At 38.8% G+C, this 23,291-nt stretch overlaps 1 protein-coding gene and 1 pseudogene across 10 annotated transcripts in view; both read right to left on the bottom strand.

Annotated features, from left to right (window-relative positions):
• Positions 1-23,291, bottom strand: part of ICA1 (islet cell autoantigen 1) — a 156,463-nt gene that overhangs the window by 37,862 nt on the left and 95,310 nt on the right. For 9 of the 10 annotated variants that reach the window (XM_063098784.1, XM_063098780.1, XM_063098782.1 and 6 more), the window contains exons 7-8: positions 6,959-7,084; positions 5,840-5,938 (exon numbers count right to left, since the gene is read on the bottom strand). In XM_063098784.1, the coding sequence (XP_062954854.1) occupies positions 5,840-5,938; positions 6,959-7,084 (225 nt within the window). Of the gene's footprint in view, positions 1-474; positions 607-5,839; positions 5,939-6,958; positions 7,085-23,291 lie in introns of those variants that run through there. The other variant, XM_063098785.1, reaches the window with a different exon arrangement.
• LOC134381326 (U2 spliceosomal RNA) lies at positions 5,600-5,703 on the bottom strand (annotated as a pseudogene).

Below are 23,291 nucleotides of genomic sequence, written 5' to 3' on the forward strand. Positions count from 1 at the left end.
AGTACAAGTGGACCCCCCGGCCCTCCCAGATCTACCGTGCACTGGGCATGGGGTCTCAGGCACATTACTAGATTTTCTGGGCTTCAGTTTCCTCATTTGAAACATGGGGACAGGAACAAGTGTACCCAACATCCTAAGTTATTCTGAGGGTTAACTAAAACATATGCACTTTCAGTATGTTAAGGCCGAGCCTAACGGTGTTAATTATAAGACCCAACCTTGGTACATTAGAGTCTCATATACCATATGACAAACTCTCCTAGACATGATTTCACCTCACCCTTAGCAGAGTGTCTGGCATAGAGTAGCTACCCACATAATGGGAATATTTTGTTTTCCCCTCCAGGTGGAGTTAGGGAATGAGAGAGGTGGGGGGTGGAGCAGAACCATGCTGTGTTCTGCTGCTGCGAGGAGGGCCTGCGCTACCAGCTGCCTGGGGAACCAATGCCAGTCACCATAAGGTGTGGGTGCCCAAATGACAAGCCACGTTCCGGCTTGTCCACCTCAGATTTCAGTGGTGGCCTTGATCCGCCCCTCCACTCTCTCCTCTCCCAGCAACCTGGATGCAACCCAATTTGCTGTTTCCAATGATCTGGTCTGGAGCAGCTTGAGAAAAAAAAAAAAAAAATAGCTTTGCTTAATGCCTTGTCGAGTAATGACACCGAGAGAAAACTTGAAACTCTAAAAGAATATTCTGGATGCTCGCCATGAGTAATTGCCTTGTTGGGACTAGTAACTAAAATAGCATTGCAGGGATATTTACCCAGTTTTCATAAAAACTATTATGGCTTTATTTTCAAAGCAAGTAACTACAGAGCCATGTGGCCTGTCGGTAAATGTTCAAGTGATTAACTGAGAAATGTGGAGGTGGGTGGAGGAAGGCTGCTAGGCATACGAATTTGAGAAAAACAAAATTTAGAAGAGGATGTTTTGAGAATTTTGAAAGCTAAGAGCATTTTGGTTCCTAGAATGACATTACATATAACAGTGCTAAGACCTACACCCCAAGAGAGAAAGGAGGAAACACTGGCACATCTGTTTCAACGGTTATTTTTGAACATACTCAGAGTTATGTTTTCAAATTCAGGTTTCCTTAGAGTTAAAATCTTGGCACAGATCAAGAGTGAGTTGCAAAGCCAAACTACATTTTTTAGAAGTAGCCCTGCTGCAGGGATGGGAAGCCCTCCTGCCTTTCTTGCTTGCAGGCTGCCCGGCCCTCTCCTGCCCCTGGTGGGAACTATGTGAGCCCAGACCAAGGCCCACAGGCCAGAAGGCAGGTGTGGGAATGGAGCTGCCAGAGTGTCTGTGGAGGCCAGGGAGGGAGGGTGGGGTTACCCTGGGGTGAGGTCTGGAGCCATCTCCTATCCCACTGCCATTCACAGCCTTGACTGTGAAACTCACTGCAAAACTAACAATGTAGGATGAAAACAGAGAGCGAGAAAGTAGCTTGAGCTGAGCTACTGAATCCAGCAACTTCCATAAACCCTTCTGTGTCGCGGCTGTCAGTGGCTGTCTTCTAGGTCCACCACAGAATTCTGGATGAGTCCATCCCATTTCCACCAATGCAGCACTACTGGGGCTTCACCATGACTGCCACCCTCCCACTGCCACCACCATCTCAGCCACCACTGCCACCACTGCCACCCGCACCACTGCCACCACCATCTCAGCCACCATGACGACCACTGCCACCCTCACCACTGCCACCACCATGACGACCACTGCCACCCGCACTACTGCCACGACCATCACGACCACTGCCACCCTCACCACTGCCACCACTAATCACCACTACCTCCTCCACCACCACCTCCACCATCACGACCACCAACACCAACACTGCCACCACCATCACAACCACCACCACCAGCACTGCCACCACCATCATAACCACTGCCACCACTCTCAGCACCACCATCACGCAGCTGGAAAGTGGCAGAGCTGGATCTAAAGCCAGGTTTGGCTGGCTCTGGAGCTTGTACTTTCACACACTCTGCTTTACCACATAACCGGACAACAAAGTCAAAAACCTGGCTCTCTTTTTCAAAACACTGGAATGGGGCATGTCCCAGGACCACACTTTGTCACTGGCCATTTTCAGCAAATACGGGCACTCTGACCTCTTTAGAAATATAAATGCAGGAGGACATGCCTTCCCCTCAGCCAGTCCCTGGAGGGACATGTCCAGTACTGTAAGAGCCCAATGCCCACGTCTCTATGAAGACACCCACCTCAACCCACTGCCAGTGTGCTAGACAGAGGAGAAATGTCACTGATACATATAGAGTTCTAGATTTTCCAGGGAAAAGCTACTAGACTCCTTAGGGCTTTTTAAAATTTTTATTTATTTATTTTTTTTAAGCTAATGCCTGTTCTGGATCTGTTGAGAAATAGGTAAGTAAATGATATTCTGGAAGGATGAAGCAAACACGACCACATCTGAGGGTTGGTATTTAAGATGGGGTACCACTTTCCTAAGACAGAATTTCCTTTTTTAAAAATGCTTTAAACTCTTAGTCTAAATTGCTTTCTCTAAAAAAGCGACAGTGCTTCCAGAGCTGGCAAGTAACATTCCATTCCTATTCCATGACTTGATAATTTCTACTATGTGAAAGACATTCCCAAATGATTTGGAATCACTATAAAATTAATACATTAATGATAACATATAGAAAAATGTATATCCAGTAACATTTTAATGAATCAATAAATGTTTGCTGTTTGAAAATACAAGATCATGGAATTGCTTCTTTCATTGGAAACCACTTAGAAGACCGTGTCTCTGCTTTAAATTTGAGCTGTTACAATTATTAGATTCAAAATTTGGGGGAAATATTAAATTCCAAGGTTAAATTTTCCCTAAAGTTAAAATGCTACAAAAATATATTTATTATAAATTAAAATGATGAAGGAATGTGTCAAGAAAAGTAGAATCAACATAATCACATTAGGCCTGGCTGTTGACACATAAACATGACCACAAAATATTCACAAAATGTCACAACACTCACTTGGATATTTTTCAAGTTGTATGAGGTGAAGACTCAATTCACATGAGTAATAAAATTATTCTGTAAAAGAACTATTATGTATTTCTTAGAGAAAGGTTCATTAGAAGTAAAACTTTGAACTTCTGCGGGCATGAGTTATATCCCTGTAATTCTGCAGCAAAAGACTCCTACCTCCAAACAGGATGCACCGAGTGTTTAACACATTAATTATCATCCTTCATCAAGCATAAAACTAACAGTCAGGAAATACAGCTGCAATGGCACAATTACCAACACACTCAGAATATACCCTGAAGCAAAGAAAACAAATGGCTTGCTTTTCATTAACAGAGCTTGGCAACCTCTCCAAAGACAATGTTTTCTTTCCAGTCAGAGTCCCAAAAGGCATTTAAGGGGCTATTTGCTTAGGTAAAGCCAGAGAACAAATTAATCGTGAAAATATTTATTTAATTTTCAAAATGTCCATGATCAATACACAGTATCATTCAGAAGAAAATTATATATATTAAATGATCTCTTGATAAAATAAAAATCTTATAAATACAGGATAAGTATTTTAAAAAAATATATTGGTGCAAGATGGTAGGGAAGGCAAATAATATCTTCATACTTGACCTTGACACATAAGGTACTAATGGTTTTTGTTTTCATGTTTTGTGGCACACAATATGATTTGCAACATGCCTACATCTATGTAATAATAAGCTGTGTAATAATAGAATTCTATTATATCAGATCTGAGTCCACATAAAAAACTTAGCTATCAGCTTGAGATTCTACTATAACATGTCATTGTTGAAAACCTAGATGAACAGCATTCCAGAGAGGTAATAAAAGTATAGTTTATTTGGTTGGTTTCTAGATACTTATTCTTAATATCACTGTAACATCATTATACCTTAATAGATGTATTACTCCTACTAAGATTATATTACAATTAAACCATGAACTATTACCTGAACCATAATTTAAGGAAAGCTCTGGGGATATAAAAGGTAATGGAGAGTCATCTGCCCAAAATACTTGTAATTATGTCTAGAACCACTGCTGTCAAACTTTCACTGAATTCTCTGCCCAGAAATCCTCTAACATAATCAGCTTGATCCTCTCTGCAGGATAAATATCATGGCAAAAATTAAGGAGCCATATTTTCCTCAGCACAGGAGGCCAGGGATACACATATGGGTTCTTCCATGCTGTGGCACAACTTTAATTTCATGAATTCATATTGTACTTTATATGCAATTAACTCAAACCTGAAGTTCTTCTGAGTTGTATTTGGGGTAGGCATCATTTCCTTTTCTACCTGGCTGATTTATGTTATGTTCAGTTGTCTTTCAGAAGACAGATAATCTTTGAAATTGTATCTGAAATAAAACCTGATACAATTCAAGTCCTGAAACCTAAAAGTCTCTGCCTTATCAGAATCCCATGGATTCTGTGAATAGTATGAGTTATAATTTTAAACACTCTGCCTTGGTTGGGAGGGCTGCTTCCTGAGGGGTGAAAGCAGCAGTCAATCACAGAGAAGAAACACAGCCCCCACCACCAATCGGAACACTGCCGGTGTTGAGGGGAAGGCTGTGAGCCCACTGTGTGAAGAACAGTTGGCTGGACAAAGGGTATGTAAGAGATAAAAGGTCCCTCCCCTGAAGTGCTTAGAGTTGCCAGAGAAAACAGTGCACATTTTGAATGCATTCACCATGTAGCAATCAGCAAATGCTCAGGAATGGGCAAGTGACCAGCTGGGAGGGGGATTATGAACGAACTCCATGGCCAAGTGTTCTGTCTGGAGTCAGGTCAGGTGTATCACAAGGTGAGTGGACTCTTCTGGGTTCGTCTTGGGGCCTTCATTTTAAGGGCCAGGGTCTTAAAGGGTTTCTGTCTTAGTACTTTTGTAGATGCAGTGACATTATAAACATCTCAAAATCAAAGAAACATTTTAAGACAAAAAAAAACCCAAAAAAACTTTTTAGTGTTTTGATGTTTTGTCAAGCAAGGTGGTAAGACATTTACAAATTGCTGGAAAAATTAGAAGCAAGGCAATTTCAAGGTAAACTTTAGCTATATTCTCACCTGGTCTTTTTCTTTCATAGATATGACCTGGCAACAAAGCACCCACTATTCTCTCACCATTCTTAAAATCCTTTTGGAGCCAAAATCACTTCCCTTACCTACATTTGCATTCATTCCCAGTAACCATCAGAGAGAAAAATAATTCCATATTCAGTTTTAATGCTGAGAATCAACACTGTGCATGTATTCCTTCTAAGTTGAGAAATCATTGGGTTGAATGCTGCTTTTTCAATTAGAAAATATTACTATAGTCTTCTGGAAAAATCCAGTTCTATGTTGGATGGTCTCTAAGAATAAAATGATATTTTTCAGAAGTAAGGGAGGAAAGATACCTTCAAAAGTGAGCATACTGAAATGTAATAATTAAAAAGTGACCCAATATATGGGACTTGGGTAATCTGCTCTTTAGCAATGTCAAACAAGTATTTTAAAGGAGCAGGACCAATCATTAGGCTCAAGTTCATCACAATTCATCTCCCAATAATATATATCCTGGAGTTCAATTTGTGTTTAGGGATTGCAGTCTATTATCATTATATTGAATACTGTTGCAGTTAAAAAGACCCTGCCAGGACATGTACTACACTTGATCTTAGCCAAAAGGCTGAGAAGCGATCTGCCAGGACATGTAGTTCTCTCTTTGACATCGGGAGTCTTGGAATAATGATGCTTGCTGCAATTGGACATTACTTGTAATATAAACAAAATTTTAATTTCATAAGATTTTCTAGTGGCCTCTCTAGCTTTCATACCTTTAACGTGGTGAATTCATATGGTTGATAACCTCTGAAGCTCTCATGGATGGCTGCCATAGTATGAGAAGTTTTCTCCCAAAAATGAAGCAGAGTGGTCTGTAAAGAAAGACAGTAAAGCTATTAATGTTTTGAATGCCCAGTTCTAGTCACAGGCCCCAGGGAAGTATGTCTATCTGTAGCTCTAAAATAGGATACCAACACAAAAATGAATTATATGTAAATGCAAAATATGATTCCAACTCATCTCTACACCCTTGTTTCCCATTATACTCCCATTCACACCCTGTATTTCAGCCAAATTAAATGCCTCCCTGTTTCCCCAAACACTGCCTCCCATGGCTTATGCTCCAACCTCCTCTCCATTCTGTGTCCTATCTGATCCATGCTCCAAAACCCAGGGCTAATCATTTATAGTCTATTTTTGTGATCCTTCAACTGATTCGATTTTTTCTTCTTCAAACCCTCATTGGCTTTCTTAGAACTGATTTCACTTGGCACACCCTGTTCTGTCCTAGAGGTACAGAAAATATAATCGGACTTTACTTTCTCCAACTGCTTTTTAAACTTTGAGCTCCTTGAGGACAGGGAACCTGGTCTTATTAATTTTTATCTTCCCCACAACACCCAGCATTGGGCATCCCATGCTCAGTTGGTGTTAGATAGTGCTGCTGATGGACACAAGTGCTATCCTGAAGGAACTCAGAGGCTAAGAAGGGAGACAAAACAAGTGCATTGAATAATGACAACCTCATGAGCAAAGTCTACCATGGGACGTATAGGTACAATGCTAATTGAGTTCAGACGGGACTTACTAAAGGATGTGACATTCAGTCTGGTACATCAAAAAGACTGCAATTTGGAAAGGCACAGATGAAGGGGAAAGACACCCCAGGCAGAAGGAACCTCCTAAGTACATGCAAGGAAGTGGGAAATTACAATGTACGTACAGGGAATAGCTGCCATTTGGTTTGATTAAACTGTAGGATCCTGGAAGGCAGAGACGTGGGAAGTAAATTATGAGAAAGGCATTCAGAACTTCATGATGCCCAAATGATACTTATGTTATCTAAGCCTCATGCTCTTCCTAGATCATTGTAACAAACATCACTTTGTTACCTGGTATGTTGCTAGCATGTGAGACAAGAGATTGCATCTGCTTGCTCCGAGAAGATCCACTTTTTGACACACATCCATCTTCAATTTGTCAAAGTTTTTTTTTGCAAGGCGTACTTGTGTTTGTACCTATGAAAGTAAAAAAGAATCTTTAAATCACTCAAACTCTTAAGTAGTTAACATTTTCAGGTGAAAAAAAAAAAACACTTTTGAAAATTCCAGGCAAATGAGAGGATCCTACAACATCCATTATCTCCAAAGGACCTAAATGAGAGTACTGCACATTATGAGTTTACAGCAGACTTACCATCCTAATTATATATACCTTAGTCTAATGTTAAAATTTTTTTCTTCTCAAGGCACTCAAAAACTGACCATAGTGGGGAGAAGTCTGGAGATGTGCAGGGTGGCACAGGAGTGATCTGTACTCCATTATTTTTCTACAGTCCTTGGAAGCTGAGTTCCCATACACCTTTGCTCAGCTTCTCCTAATGTTAACATCTTACATAACATGGTACATTTGCTAAAACAAAAAAATCAACATCCATACAACCCTACTTACTAACTTACACACTTGATTTGGATTTTACCAGTTTTTCCACTAATTTCCTTTTTCTGTTCTAGGATCCAATCTCAAATCCCATGAGGGAATTTGACACAGCCTAAAAAACTATCCCCACTGATCAACTTGCAACTTCTTACTACGGAGTAAGGTGCACTAGCCATCCTCCAGCCATCCCTGAACTGTACAGCAATCTAGGGATGGAGTGAAGGTCAGGAAAGATTCAGACATGTCTATACTACACACTATTTCATAGGAAGATAGAAAGTATTACAATTTGATACAGCTGCATTAAAAATTGTGAAGTCAAATTTCCCTTTCCTCCAATCCAAAGTGTCACCATATCATATTTTGGCCAGGGAAAGGCAGCTAATTTTTTAAAAACCACTTTATTGAGGTATGATGGACATATAAAAAGCTGTACATATTTAAGGTATTCAACTTGATGAGTTGAAATATTAATTTATCTCAGATAAGTCATGAAGTTGACTAGGTAGGTTACCAAGAGTTGGAAGAAACACTGATTTATTAATTATTGCTCTTTCATCACAGGATACCAGGAGGGCATGAACAATGTCTACCTGTTCACCATTATGTCACCTGGTGCCTTGGGTTGAATGTCCCCCCAAAACTTAATCCCCACTATAACGGTTGAGGGTGGGAAATCTTGTTATGGTAATTGAAAGGTGGGGCCTTGAAGAGGTAATTGGATTGTAGGACTATGCCATGCCATAATGAATGGATTAAAAATGGTGGTCATAGGCATGGTTTGGAGGGCTTTAAAAGGAGAGTGAATGAGGTGGTTAGTCTCTGTTCCACCATCTTCTGCAATGTGAAACCCCTGCATTGCTGTAAAGCCACCACCAGGGCCTTCACCAGCTGTGTTCCCTGGACTTTGGACTTCCCAGCCTCAGAAACTATAAGCAATAAATTTTGTTTTCTTTATAAATCACCCAGTTTTGGGTATTTATGCTATAAGTAAAAGAAACAGACTAATACACCTGGCAACCAGACACAAAGCAGGTACTGAATACAATTTGCTGACTGAATCAGAAAATGTTTTCAGGCCATTTCAAAAGATAAGGTACTTGAGTAAATTTTAAAGTACAAGCTTTAAGGTAGTTTTAGAAGTAATGACTGTTTTCTACTAAGAATAAACATGTAAATGACTTGATATGAAAGGGTCTTCAGAAAGCTCATGGAAAAGTTTGTATTATCTTTTAATTCCATTTTTCCATGAACTTTTGAAGTACTCATACATTAATTTTTACCACTAATAATACTAACATATTCACAGCTAATAAAATTACAGGGCATTTTATAATGATGGTAAATTTAACTAACAGTTGATACAATTTATCACATGCCAACATTATTCTATTTTAGCTGCTATTACCCTCTCTTACTGACGAGGACTGAGAGGCTTCATCAGGGCAAGTAACTTACGGGCAGGGCTGGCATTCTAAATTAGCCTGCCTGACTCGAAAGCCATGTTATTCTGCCTCCCAAGCAACTTATACTACTCATTGGAAAATCAAGAAGCTCACAAGTGTGATTCTACCCAGAAACACCAGTTTTCCCTGTGAGATCCTCCGGAATTGGAATCTAATGAGGCAGCACATTTAACACCATACTGATAGAATTAATACACTGCATGAATAGAATCTTGTGTCTATAGCTATATAAAAAATTTCCTAAGAATTTCTCCGTATTCTCCATGTACAGAGCTGGGAAGAGCAGAGAACAGTAACCATCCAGTTCCTTTCAAACTGACCATACCATGAGCTTAAGTAAATCCAGAGCAGGAGCATTCCCCACTATAGAGTTGGGAGCCAGTAGTTTAAGCTACTTGGGAGCTCTGACTATAAAAAGAGCCTAAGATGAGTTAAGTGTCAGTGATTTTCCTCTGAAAGAAATATGAAGACAGAAAAAAGAAAACCCGAGCTCCAGAGGGGAGAAGTGGGAGAGTCTGGAGGGAAGAGATCCTCACTTGCAGGCCCTCCCGTGGTCACCAGCTGCTCGGGCCAGGAAGGCCTCCTCAACTGGGATCCTGAGAGGCATCTGTCCTCAGGCTTTTCTTCTGATGGGGAAGGACATACATACAGGGTGTGAGCTTTCACAGGTGCATTCATTCGACACATATTTACTGAGCGCCTACTATGTGTCAGGACCAGTGCTAGGCATGGTGTGTGTGAAGGAAAGACACGTAACACAGGCAGTCAGTGATGATTTATGAAGGAAAGCACACAGGCATAAGGACCCCCCCAACCTTTTAGGGAGGACAGACAAGTCAGCAACTATCTTTTAATACAATGGGGAAAGTATAACAACAGAATTAGGAATGAGGAACAGGGACAGCCCAGACAAGAGAATGATTAATGCTGGGGATGGGGTAGAGTAGGGAGGGGTGGGGTGGGGTTAGTAGGATGATGGCATTAAAGCTCCAACTGATAGCCTCCCTATATCCCCACCCCTGCCCCATAACTTTGTAGTGTCCTCCTGCATGGACTCTGGGCTTGGCCATGTGATTTGCTTTGGTCAACAGGATGTTAACAAATGTAATGGAACTGGGGGCTTAAAAAAAATGCTAACATGCTTCCACTTTCTCTCTTGCTTCTCTGAGATGGCCACAAAAACATGCTTGGGTTGGCCAGCTGGAGCAGCGTGGGAGACATGTCTATTCTATTCATGCAACAGACCAGAGGAGAGCCCAGTTGTCCCCAAGATCAGTCTTTGGCCAGCTGACCCCCAAGACATTGGAGTGAACCTAGCAGAGCCCTTCCTGCACCACAGCTGACCACAGACACATAAATGAGCCCACAAAGACCAGAATGGCCCTGCTAACCCATAGCCTTATGAGCAATAAGAAATGCTTATTCTTTTAAGCCAGTCAGTGTTCTAGTTGCCTATTTCACAGCATTATTGTGGTCATAGACAACTGATATAAACCATAAGGAAACAGACAAAGAAGGCTTCTGAGATGAGGGGATATCCGAGGCGGGGCTTAAAGCATCACTAGGAGCTACTCAGTAAATATAAGGTATACATACGATTGGCCTGCTTACATAGAGGTTCTAGATTTTCTAATTAAATGCTAATTCATTTTTTTGTGGGGGTATGAATTTTGCTTTTTCCTTTACATTAATATAATTAGTTACTCATACTCATATCCTAGGAGAAAACTTATTTGACTTGCTTATAACACAAAGCTCATGAATTAATATAATTTAAAAGGTGCCCTAATTTAATTTTGTTTAAATTTTGTAAGGTAATTTTAGAAACCTAGAAGACAACTTCAACACTTGACCCAGTGAGTTCTGAAAGGCCATATGCTTTGTGTGTCAACAATGATTATTAAAATACTTAACGCACTGCTGAGTTTCCAAATGCTGAGTCCTTTCCCTGCCAAGCAAGGAGGATGTAACACGGTTGGGCATTTTGAATACAGTAAAGTTCATTTAATATTTTGTACTCCATGTCTGCTCTATAAAACACATTTCCAGCCTGCAGCCTGAGGACAAAACACCAAGGACACAGCCCAGCACAGGCCATCAGAGTCTAACTTCATATGCCTCCAGATGCACGTAACTAAAATGTTTTGATTATTATTCCTCTCAATCCCAGATAAATTATATTCAATTACATAAATATCTTGAGGACCTCCTGTGGTTTTCAAGGTTCTTTAAAAATTTTTTACTCAAATAAATATACCCTTTGTTTATTTCTTAATTTTATTTCTGTTACCCCACCATACTGCTCTTATGCTTATGCTCTAGGAAATGACCACGTATATTAGACCCTCTTTAGTATGGATCCTGCCTTTCTCAGACCACAGAAATTCAATTTATACCAGAGAAAGCAGCAATATCTTTAGTGCCAAAACTACAGGGCACTGCTCTGTACTTATTCCTTCTAACCTGAAATTCTACCTCTTAGCCCCAGCTTGAACTACCTTTGGTGAAGTCAAAGCTATTCATCCTCTCAGTTCAGTCTGGCTTCCCCATCCAGTGGGAAAGGTCATCGTATTACTCAACAACCAAATAATCTGAATGTAGTTTTGCATTTTTTTCCAAGTGTTTTATTTCCTTTAAGAAAAAAATAAAACAATTCTCCTCATATTTTTATATCTTCTTTCAGGAGATAGCTCTGCTCCCTCAACTCATTCATTCAGCAAATACTTCTTGGGAATCTTCTGTAAGCCAGTGGCAGTGACCACAACTGGAGTGGTCTCTGCCCACATGGAACTCACAGTCCAGTGGCTATTTTCACATCACTGAGGTCATAACTACAAATTAAGTGAGGTGCTAGGATGGAAAGCCACACGGCCCCACAAAAATGACCGACCAAGGAAGCTGACCCAGAAAATGTCCTCCGAAGATATCACGCTCAACCTCTTCACTGAAGGACTGCACGTGATTGACTATGCAAGGAGAGAGCGTAGTCCAGCAGAGAGAGGGGCGTGTGCAAAGGCCCTGTGGTGGAGGACAACGAGGCAGGTACCAGAAGTAGGCCAGTGTAGCTGAGAACAAGCAGGAGCGAGGTATGAGATAACACGGAGAGGAGACTGGCGTACACCCTGGAGCAGGGCCTTGTTGGTGTGCTCAGGATTCTAGTTTTTAGTCCTTGAAGCAGTGAAAAAACACTGTAGGCTTTTAAGCAAGGAAGATATAGGATCCTGTTTTCAGTTTGAAAAGATCATTCACTGCACTGCAGAAATGAACTAGAGGAGAGAGATGAAGGTGGATAAGGACAGACCCGGAGTCAAGGGGAAAGATGATGGTAGTTTTAGACTTGCGTAGTGATGCTGGATATGAAAAACAGTGCTCTGAGCTGAGAGATATTTAGGAGGTAAAACAGGACCCAGGGAGGGATTAAATGTTGGGTGTGGAGGATGACTACTATGTATTTGACCACCTCAAAGCCAATGGTAAATGCTATTGTCTAATTTGCTTTTTCCACCAGCTGATTCTACTCATACCAACTTGTCATGGACACCTCAGACCACATCAGAATTCTTATCTTGATTTCCCAACCAGCTCTCAGTACTTCTCCCTCATTATTGATCTGTTCACCCCTATTTTCCTCTAGGGCAGCATCCTGCATTCAGGGAAAAAATTTAAGATTATAGAGTATACCAATTACTTCTTTGGCATTTAGTAAGGTGCCACAAGAGAAAAATCTAAGCTAGCCTTTCTGAAGTCACTTAGAAAACAGAAGGTCAGAGACTCAGCTTCGCGAAAAGAAGATCCTCTGTCCAAGGCCAATGAACCAAGAACTTCTGAGGGTCAGATAATCAAGTACTTTGCTGAATCACTTTAACACTTTATTGCACTTGATTTATCATATACTTATATATTGATGGCAAGAGCAATTTTGATAATGTATTATGCAAAGAAGTATGTGCATGTGACTGTGTGTGCCTCACTCATGTGACTATGTGTGCAACATGCATGTGTGCGGGCAGCCAAGTGTAGACTTCAGGAGCTATCTATTTTTTGGTTTCCCCTCAACAGTACTCTCATTTCATTTTGAAAATGTTTTGATCTCTTTACTAATATAGTTTAAATGGGAACTAGTATATTTTTTTATAAGCCACTTCCATTGACTGGCTCAGGGATGGGCATCATGACCCAAGTTGAGTCAATCATAATGTACCATGGTGGGCTAATTAGGTGAAAGGCACCTGATTCAAGATGGATAAATCAGAGCCCTTCTTTAGGACTTTTGAACTTGGAACTAGAGAGAGTAAGTCTCAATCCTCCTCTAGTGGCTAAAAACACTAGGGGCAGAAAGTCCTGGAATTTGAGTTTCTTGTGGTATAAAGAAAATTGGTCTCACAGAATAAAGGTGATATCATACAGAGAAAAATGTAGAAGAGAAAAAGAAAGAGAATCCTAGTAGCACTGAGGTTCTGGGATCCAGTTGCTCTTCTTATGGTTACATAGAATTTCTAGTTAATTCCTTCCTTTGCCTCGATGAATTCAAGCTGTCTTTACGGTACATGGAGCCAAGACAGCACTAACCCAGGCTGCTTACTCATATCTTCTTGAAAATTCATATGAAAGGCTCTCAGAAGTTATATGATAAAGATCCCTTTCTAACTTTGATGATTCCAGTGTTTCTAAAATTTATTTGAACAGAGGACTCTTTCCATATATAATATACCACCTATTTTACGCCGTAAAATTTACTTGGGAAATCCCTGTTTTACAGAATAGGAAATCAAGACCTAGATATTTATCTAACATATAAAAATTAGATTCAGACTCAGGTGTATTTGTTTCTATAATTCATGCTCTTTACCTTTTAATCATGGGATCCAGGGCCATGACCACGTGACCATGTGATTCTACCACTGACCCTGTGATTCACAGTGTTCTGAGTCTGAGACATGCACAAAATGTGTGGACACCATCTTAGAAATCCCTGGTCAACACTGCTGACTTCATCAGTTTATATGTAGGCATAGGGAGACTTCAAACTACATAGCCTGAACAGAGCTTCTATTATGAGAAATCTCGCTGAGGCTCTTTAGTGCAGTCTCCCAAACACAGTGGAAAGAAATCAGCCCCTCAAATTCCCTCAGGCAGACCATGGTCAGTTGATTCCCTGTTTTGTAGAAGAAGAAGAAACATATATCTTCTCTTCATATTTTGTGCCTGGAAGGCGATGCCACCGCTGCCATCATCATCATCATCATTACTTTTAACAAGTCTTATTGAGCCACAATTTAATGCTAGGTATACAATTCTATGAGTTTTTGGACAAACAGTCACGTAACTACCACAACAATCATGACACAGAACATTTCTATCAACCCTAAAAGTTACCGTTGCAGTCAATTCCTTCCCTCAAGTCCCAGCCCCTGCCAACTACTAATCTGCTTTCTGTCACTTTCTGTCACAGATTAGCTTTGTCTTTTCTAGAGTTTCATATAAACGGCATCCTATAGTGTAGTCTAGTCTTTTTGCAGCTGGGTTCTTTCACTCAGCATAATCATTTTGAGATCAATGTTGTTGCATATATTTAGTAGTGTGTTCTTTTTTAAATTTCTGAGTAGTACGTAAATGTATGGATATAGTGTTATTTGTATATCCATTTGGACTGTTTCCAATTTTTGGCTATTTTGAAAAAAGCTGCTATAAACATTTGGGTACAAGCCTTTGTGTGGACATGTTTTTCATTTCTATTGAAGTAGAATTGCTGAATGATATAGTTAAGTGTATGTTTAACTTTATAAGAAACTGCCAAAACATTTTCCAAAGTAACTATATCATTTTGCATTTCCACAAGCAATAAATACAAATTCCATTTTCTCCATAGCCTCATTAACCCTTGGTATTTTCAGTCTTTTAAATTCTAGTCATTCTAGTGGATGTATAGTCATAATTATTGTAATTTTAATCTGCATTTCTCTAATTACTAATGATACTGAACTTCCCTTCATGTCTTATTTGCTACATATATTTTTAGTAATGTATCTTTTCAAACCTTTTGCCTATTTTCAAAAATTGGGTTTGTCAGAGCTTCCGGTCAAGATGGCAGAATAGATGGTCCCCAGTGTCACTCTCTCCCACAAATCAACCAATTTACAATGATAAAAAAGCAACAACAGCCAAGCTGGGGCCACTAGAGTTCAGGGGAAGAGGAGAAGAGACCTATGGAGTGCATGAAGGCAGGAGAAGCCATGATGAGAGAAAGAAAAAACTGCCTGGAGTATTTTGGGCTGTGGCCACTTTAAGGCTGGAGCTGCTGCGCGCATGGAGCTGGAGCCAGCAAAAGCCACAGGAGGTGGCAGGGGAGAAGAGGACCTTGGTGACCCCCAGGACAGCAAGACCACTAATAGGGTTCCCGTGGATCCACACAGGAGCGAGGAGCCACAACAACTGAAAAAAAGGAGCTACTACTCAGAGGCTGGTGAGTCATCGCAAGGGACCAGCACATGGCCCAATCCATGGGAAGTGTTTGGAGCATAGGTGGTGGGGAAGATGGGCCCAGCAGGAGAACACTGGGACACAGCAAGCTGATTTCCCCCCCCCCCCCCGCAGTCAGTGCAGGACCACTCAGAGGAGACCGGTCTGGAATATGGAACTGCATGGGGTGCAGTTTGATGAAAAGACTCAGGCCCAGATCACACTTTCTACGCAACCTAGGTGCACCAGGTCTCTGGAGAGCCAGAAGAACCTATAAGGTCAACCATTAAAATCTGAGCTGCACAAATAGCCTTCCATAGGGAAACAGCAGCAAAGCAACAATTCAGCTCAACCACACAGCTCAAGTACTGGTTCCCACAGGAAGTTCCCCAATTTTAGAAGTAAGCAAAGGACAAAAAATTAGTTCCAGGCCAGGCACACCACTGGTACCCTGGGGCCGGCCAGGGGACCTGAGGCATGGAGCCAGGGACCAGACCCCTGCCCACAACCAGGCACACTGCCAGAGCCTCGGGGCCTGCCTGGGGACCTGAGGCATGGATCTGGTGACTGGACCCCTTCCCAGAAACAGGCACACTGCCAGTGCCGCGGGATCTGACTGGTGTCCTGAAGCATGGATCTGGGGACAGACCCTCCTCCCACAACCAGGCACTCTGCCAGTGCTTCAGGGCCCACCCAGGGTCCTGAGGCATAGAGCTGGGGACCAGACCCTGCCCCCCACAACCAGGCATGCCAGCAGTGCCAAGGAACATGCCAAAAACATCACCTCCATGTGGGTGGCCCACCACAGCCACCACAGTAACCATGGCTGCCACAAAGTGGCTATACATTGCAACCACCATGCAGATGGTTCACCAGCCACTGGAGTGCATTGACATAAGGAGAGTCACCAACAGAGAACAAAGAAAAGAAGAGGATGTCTTTCTCCACAAAGCCCATTCCAGAGTGACAGAAGAAGCATCTTCTCTGGGGGACCTGAATACACCTCTCAGCATTGGACAGATCATCTAGGCAACAAATCAACAGAGTAACCATACTCTGTCAGAAGGAGAGAAGAAATCTAGGGTTATCAGTGGTGGGAGGGAAGAGGGAGAGGGGGATGGGGAGAGATTGGACAAGGGGCATAAAGAATAAGTATGATTTGTAACAATATATATACTAGTAATATTGATTTGATCAACATATGTCAACAGTGAACCCCCAAAATATGTATAATAAATTATGATTCAATAAAATTTTTTAAAAGGGTTTATCTTTTCGTTATTGAATTATGAGTTCTTTATATGTTCTGAATACAAAACCGTTATCAGACTACGTCTGAAAACATCTTTTTTTGTCTGAAACATGTTTTTCATTTTCTTAGTGTCTTTTGAAGAGAAAAAATTTTATTTTGATAATTGTAATTTACCAAGTTTTTATTTTATAGTTTGTGTTTTTGTGCCTTAACAAACATTTCCCTACCCCAAGATCAGAAAGATTTTTTTCGGGCCGAGCCCGTGGCGCACTCGGGAGAGCGGCGACGCTCCCGCCACAGGTTCGGATCCTATGTAGGAATGGCCGGTGCACTCACTGGCTGAGTGCCGGTCCCGAAAAAGACAAAAAAAAAAAAAAAAAAAAAAAGATTTTTTTCTCCTGTGCTTTTTCTTTTAGAAATTTAATATTTTAGCTATTACATTTAGATCTATGATCATTTCAAGTTTGTTTTTATATATGATGTAAGGTAGAGGTACAGATTCATTTTGTTTTCCCCAAATATGGATATCCAATTGTTCCAGCAGCTTTTGCTGAAAATTATCCAAAATTATCCAAGGTAACTCACTGTGTTACCTTGTCACTTTTAGTCAAATCAACAAGCCATATATGTGTGAGTTTTTTTCTGAATTTCTTATTTTGATCTATATGTCTATCCTATAACAATACCACACTGTCTTGATTACTGTCACTTTAATAAGTTTTGTATCAGGTAGTATTAGTCCTATGATTTCATTCTTTTTTGAAATTGTTTTGGCTATTTCAGGCACTTCACATTTCTGTACATTTCTTAGGGTCAGCTTGTCAATTTCTACAAAAATGTCTTTGAGATGTAATTAGGATTGCACTGAATCTACAAATTTATTAGAAAGAACTGACATCTTAATATCTTCTGACCAATGAACATGGCATATGTCTTCATTTATTGGGTCTTTAAATTCTCTTAGCGTTTTTCTATAGGTTTTAATACAAAGAGCTTGCACATATTTTATTAAAATTTTATTGCTAAATATTTCATATTTTTGATGCTATTGTAATTATAACTTCTAAAAATTTCAATTGCTAATTGTTCATTAATAGAACTACAATTAATTTTTGTAACCTGATTTTGTATCCCATGACCTTGCTAAATTCAATTGTTAATTTTAAAAGTTCTTTTAAAAATTCCTTAGAATTCTCTCTCTATATCTATGTAGATGGATCTATGTACATACATCATGTTGTCTGAGAATAAAGACAGTCTTACTTCTTTTCCAATTTGTACTTTTATTTATTCTTCTTGCCTTACTGTACTGGCTATGATAATCTTGAATAGAAGTTGATGTGAGCAATCATATATGTCTTGTTCCTGATCTTATAGTAGAAGCATTTAGTTTTTTATGATTAAGTATGATATTAGCCATAGGTTTTTCATATATGGGCATTATAATATTAAGGATCTTTCCTTCTATTTCTAGTTTGTTGACAATTTTTATCAGGAATGAATATTGGATTTTATCAGATACTTTTTCTGGATCTATGATGATGATGATATGATTTGTTTTTGGTCTATACCTATAGTAAATTACATTGATTTCAAATTGACCTCCATTCCTCAGATAAACTACGCCTAGTCAAAACATAATATGCTTTTTTATAGATTGCTGTATTCTATTTGTTAGTATTTTAAACAGCTTTACTGAGATATAATTCACACACAATACAATTCACCCGCTTAAAGTGTAAAATTCAATGGTTTTCAGTATATTCCCAGACTTGTGCAACCATGACCAAATCAATTTTAGAACATTTTCATCAGCCCCAAAAGAAACCCATGACTATTTCATTTTGTTAATATTTTAATAATAATTTTTTTTATGTATGTTCATGAAGGACATTAGTGTACTGTTTTCTTGCACTCTCCTTTTATGACTTTGCTATAAGGATGATGTTGGCTTCATAAAATGAATTTTGAAGTGTTTAGTCCTATTTCCTTAGAAGAGTTTGTGTAGAATTGATATTTTTTTCATAAATGTTTGGTACATTTCATCAGTGAATCCATATGGTACTAAAATTTTCTTTGGGGAAAGAACCTGATATACGAATAGATATAGTACTATTAGGTTATTTGTTTCTATTTGAGTAAACTTGGATAGTTTGAGTATTTCAAGGAATTTTCCATTTCACCTGAATTATCAAATTTGTTGACTTAAAAGTTGTTCATAGGGCCGACCCCGTGGCTCACTCGGTAGAGTGCGGCACTGGTAGCACCGAGGCCGCGGGTTTGGATCCTATATAGGGATGGCCGGTGTGCTCACTGGCTGAGCGTGGTGCAGACCACACCATGCCGAGGATTACGATCCCCTTACCGGTCAAAAAAAAGAAAAAGTTGTTCATAATATTTATTATGCTTTCAATGCCTTAATATCTGTAGTAATGTCCTCTATTATTCTTGATATTGATAATTTATATCTTTTCTTTTTATATCTTTTCTTTTTTGTTCCTGATCGATTTGAATAGAGGTTATCAACTTTTTTTAACTGCTTAGTATTTTATTTATTTATTTTTATTGTGGTAAAATATATATCACATAAGGATTGACATTTTAAGCATTTTTATTTATTTTTTAATTAATTTTTTTTGATGACTAGGTCCTTGCAGTGTGGTCTAGTCACTTTTCTTTGTGTGTGTGTGTGTGTGTTTATTAGCAAATAATTATGATTTTTAATATTTTTAATTTTAACATTTACTTGTACATATTTGTGAAGTACAGTGTGTTGTTTCAATACATGCATATAGTTTTGTACCCATTAGTACACCACCTTTCCTCCTCCTCACCTCCCTCCCCTCCTGACTTCTGGTAACATTATTCTACTCTCTACTTCTATGAGAACCATTTCTTTTTTTAAAAATATATTTCACATGAGTGAGATCATGCAGTGTCTTTCTATGCCTGATTCACTTCACTTATGATGTTTTCCAGGTCCATCCATGTTGCTGCAAATGATAGGATATAATTTCTTTTTATAGCTGAATAGTATTCCATTGTGTATATATCACAGTTTTTTTATCCATTCATCCATTGATGGGCATTTAGGTTGATTCCATATCTTGGTATTATGAATAGCTTTGTGATGACCATGGGAATACAGGTATCTTTTTGATATATTGATTTTATTTCCTTTGAGTATATACCCAGTAGTGGGATATAGCTGGGTCACAGGAAGATCAATTTTTAGTTCTCTAAAGAAAGTCCCTGCTGTTTTCCACAATGGCTGTACCAATTTACATTCCCACCAACAATGTAGGAGGGTTCCCTTTTCTCCATATCCTTGCCAGCATGTGTTATTTTCTGTCTTGTTGATAAAAGCCATTCTAACTGGGGTGAAGAGGATATCTCACTGTGGTTTTAATTTATATTTTTCTGATGCTTAGTGATTTTGAGCATTTTTTCATGTGTTTCTTGGCCATTTGTATGTTTTCTTTTTCTTTTGAAAAATATCTGTTCAGGTCCTTTGCTCTTTTTAAATTGGGTTGGTTTTTTTGCTGTTGCATTGATTGAGTTCCTTATATATTCTAGATATAATCCCCTTGTCTAATGTGTAGTTTATAAACTCTTTCTCCCATTCTGTAGGTTGTTTCTTCACTTCGTTGATAGTGTCCCTTTCTGTGCAGAAGCTTTTCAGTTTGATGTAGACTCATTTACGTATTTTTGCTTTAGCTGCCTGTGCCTTTGTAGTCTCACTCAAAAAACCATTGCCTACTCCCATTTCATGCAGCATTTCCTCTAGGTTTTCTTTTAGTAGTTTATTTTAGCAATTTTGGGTCGTAAATTTAGGTCTTTAATCCATTTTGAGTTGATTTTTGTGTATGGTGAGAGATAAGGGTCTAGTTTCAATCTTCTGCATGTTAATAGCCAGTTTTTCCAGCATGATTTATTAAAGAGGTTGTCTTTCCTCACTGTATATTCTTGGCACCTTTGTCAAAAATCAGTTGGCTGTAAGTGTGTGGGTTTATTTCTGGGCTCTCTACTCTGTTCCATTGGTCTATTTGCCTATTTTTATACCAGTATCATGCTATTTTGTTACTATAGCTTTATAGTTTTGAAGCCAGAAAGTGTAATGCCTCCAACTTTGTTTTTTTTTGTTCATGATTGCTTTGGCTATATGGACTCTTTTGTGGCTCCATGCAAATTTTAAGACCATTTTTTCTGTTTCTGTGAAGAATGTCATTGGTATTTTGATAGTGATTGTGTTGAATGTGCAGATTGCTTTAGGTAATATGGACATTTTGATGATGTTAATTCTTTCAACCCAAGAACATGGGATATCTTTCCATTTATTGGTGCCCTCTTCAATTTTTTTTCACCAATGTTTTATAGTTCTCATTGTAGAGGTCTTTTACCTCCTTGGTTAAATTTACTCCTAGGTATTTCATTTCTTTGGTAGCTATTGTGAATGGGATCACTTTCTTGATTTCTTCTTCAGTTATTTCATTATTGGCATATAGGAAGGCTATTGATTTTTGTGTGTTGACTTTGTATCCTGCCACTATGCTGAATTCATTTAATAGTTCTAGTAATTTTTTGGTGGAGCCTTTAGAATTTTCTTTGTGTTTGACCATATCATTGCAAATAGGGTTTGACTTCCTCCTTTCCAATTTGGATGCCCTTTATTGCTATCTCTTGCTTTATTATGCCAATGAGAACTTCCAGTACTACGTTGAAAAAGAGTGGGGAAAGTGGGCATCCTTGTCTTGTTCCAGACCTTAGAGGAAAAGCCTCCAATTGTTGTCCATTCTGTATGGTATCAGCTATAGGTATGTCATATATGGCCTTTATTGTGTTGACATATATGCCTTCGATGCCTAATTTGTTGATTGTTTTTTATCATGAATGGGTGTTGCATTTTATCAAATTCTTTTTCTGTATCTATTGAAACAATTATATGGTTTTTCCCCTTCATTCTACTGATGTGATTTATCATGTTTATTGATTTGAACAAGTTGAACCATCTTTGCATCCCTGGAATGAATCCCACTTGATCATGGTGAATAATCTTTTCATTGTGTTGTTGGATTCTGTTTGCTAGTGTTTTATTGAAGATCTTCTCATGTATGTTTATTAGGGATATTGGTCTGTAGTTTTCTTTTTTGTTATGTCTTTTTATGGTTTTGCTATGAGATTAATGTTGGTCTTGCAGAATGGGTTTGGAAGTATTACCTCCTTCATTTTTTTTTTGGAAGAGTTTGAGAAGAATTACTATTAGTTCTTGAAGTGCTTGGAAGAATTTGGCTTTATTGGAGGACTATTAATGCTTCAATCTCATTACTTGTTATTGGTCAGTTTGGGTTTTCTAGTTCATGATTCAACCTGGATAAGTTATATGTGTCCAGGAATTTATCCATTTCTTCTAGGTTTTCCAATTTGTTCACATACGGTTGTTCACAGTAGTCTCTTATATCTTTTGTATTTCTGTGGTATCTGTTGTAATTGATACCACAATTGTTGTAATAAAATCATTTATGATATTATTTACCTGAGTCTGCACTCATTTTTTCTTCATTAGTTTAGCTAAAAGTTTATCAATTTTATCTTTTTGAAATACCAACTTTTGAAATACCATTGATCTTCTGTATGTTTTTTTTTAATCTCTAATTAATTTACTTCTGCTCTGATCTTTGTTATCCTTCTCCTTCTTCTTGATTTTGGGTTTGGTTTGTTCTTGTTTTCTGGGCTCCCTGAATTGTAATGTTAGGTTATTTGATGTAGGCATTTATTGCTATAAACTTCCCTCTTAGAACAGCTTTTGCTATATCCCATAGGTTCTGGTATGTTGTGTTTTCACTTTCATTTGTCTCTGGGAATGTTTTAATTTCCATTTTGATTTCTTCTTTGACTCATTCATTGTTTAGGAGCATGTTGTGTAATTTCCATGTATTTGTATGGTTTCCAGCATTACTTCTGTTGTTGATTTCTAGTTTTATTCCATTGTGGTTGGACAAGGTAGTTAATATGACTTCAATTTTTAAAAAATTTTTTCAGTCTTGTTTTCTTACCTAACATATGGTCTATTGTAGAGAATGTACCATGTGCTGCTGAGAAGAATGTATATTCTGCAGCTGTTGGAGGAAATATTCTATATGTGTCCATTAGGTCCAATCTGCCTAGAGTAGAGATTAATTCTGATGTTTCCTGGTTAATATTCTGTCTGGATGATCTGTCCTTTGCTGAAAGTGGGGTGTTAAAATAACCAACTACGATTGTGTTGAATTCTATGTCTCCTGTTAGGTCTAATAGCAAAAAACTGGGTGCTCTGGAGTTGGGTGAGTATATATTTAGACCTTGTTATATCCTCTTGTTGAACTGATCCCTTTATCAGTATATAATGACCTTCCTTATCTTTTTTTTTAACTTTCCTTGGCTGGAAGTCTATTTTATCTGATATAAGTATAGTTACTATTGCTCTTTTTTGGTTTCCATATGCATGAAATATCTTTTTCCATCTCTTCACTTTCAGTCAGTATATGTCTTTATAGGTGAAGTAAGTTTCTTGTAGGCAGCATATTGTTGGTTCTTGTTTTATAATCCATTGAGCCACTCTGTGTCTTTTAG

This window comes from Cynocephalus volans, chromosome 6 (genome assembly GCF_027409185.1).
Source record: "Cynocephalus volans isolate mCynVol1 chromosome 6, mCynVol1.pri, whole genome shotgun sequence".
NCBI lineage: Eukaryota > Metazoa > Chordata > Mammalia > Dermoptera > Cynocephalidae > Cynocephalus > Cynocephalus volans.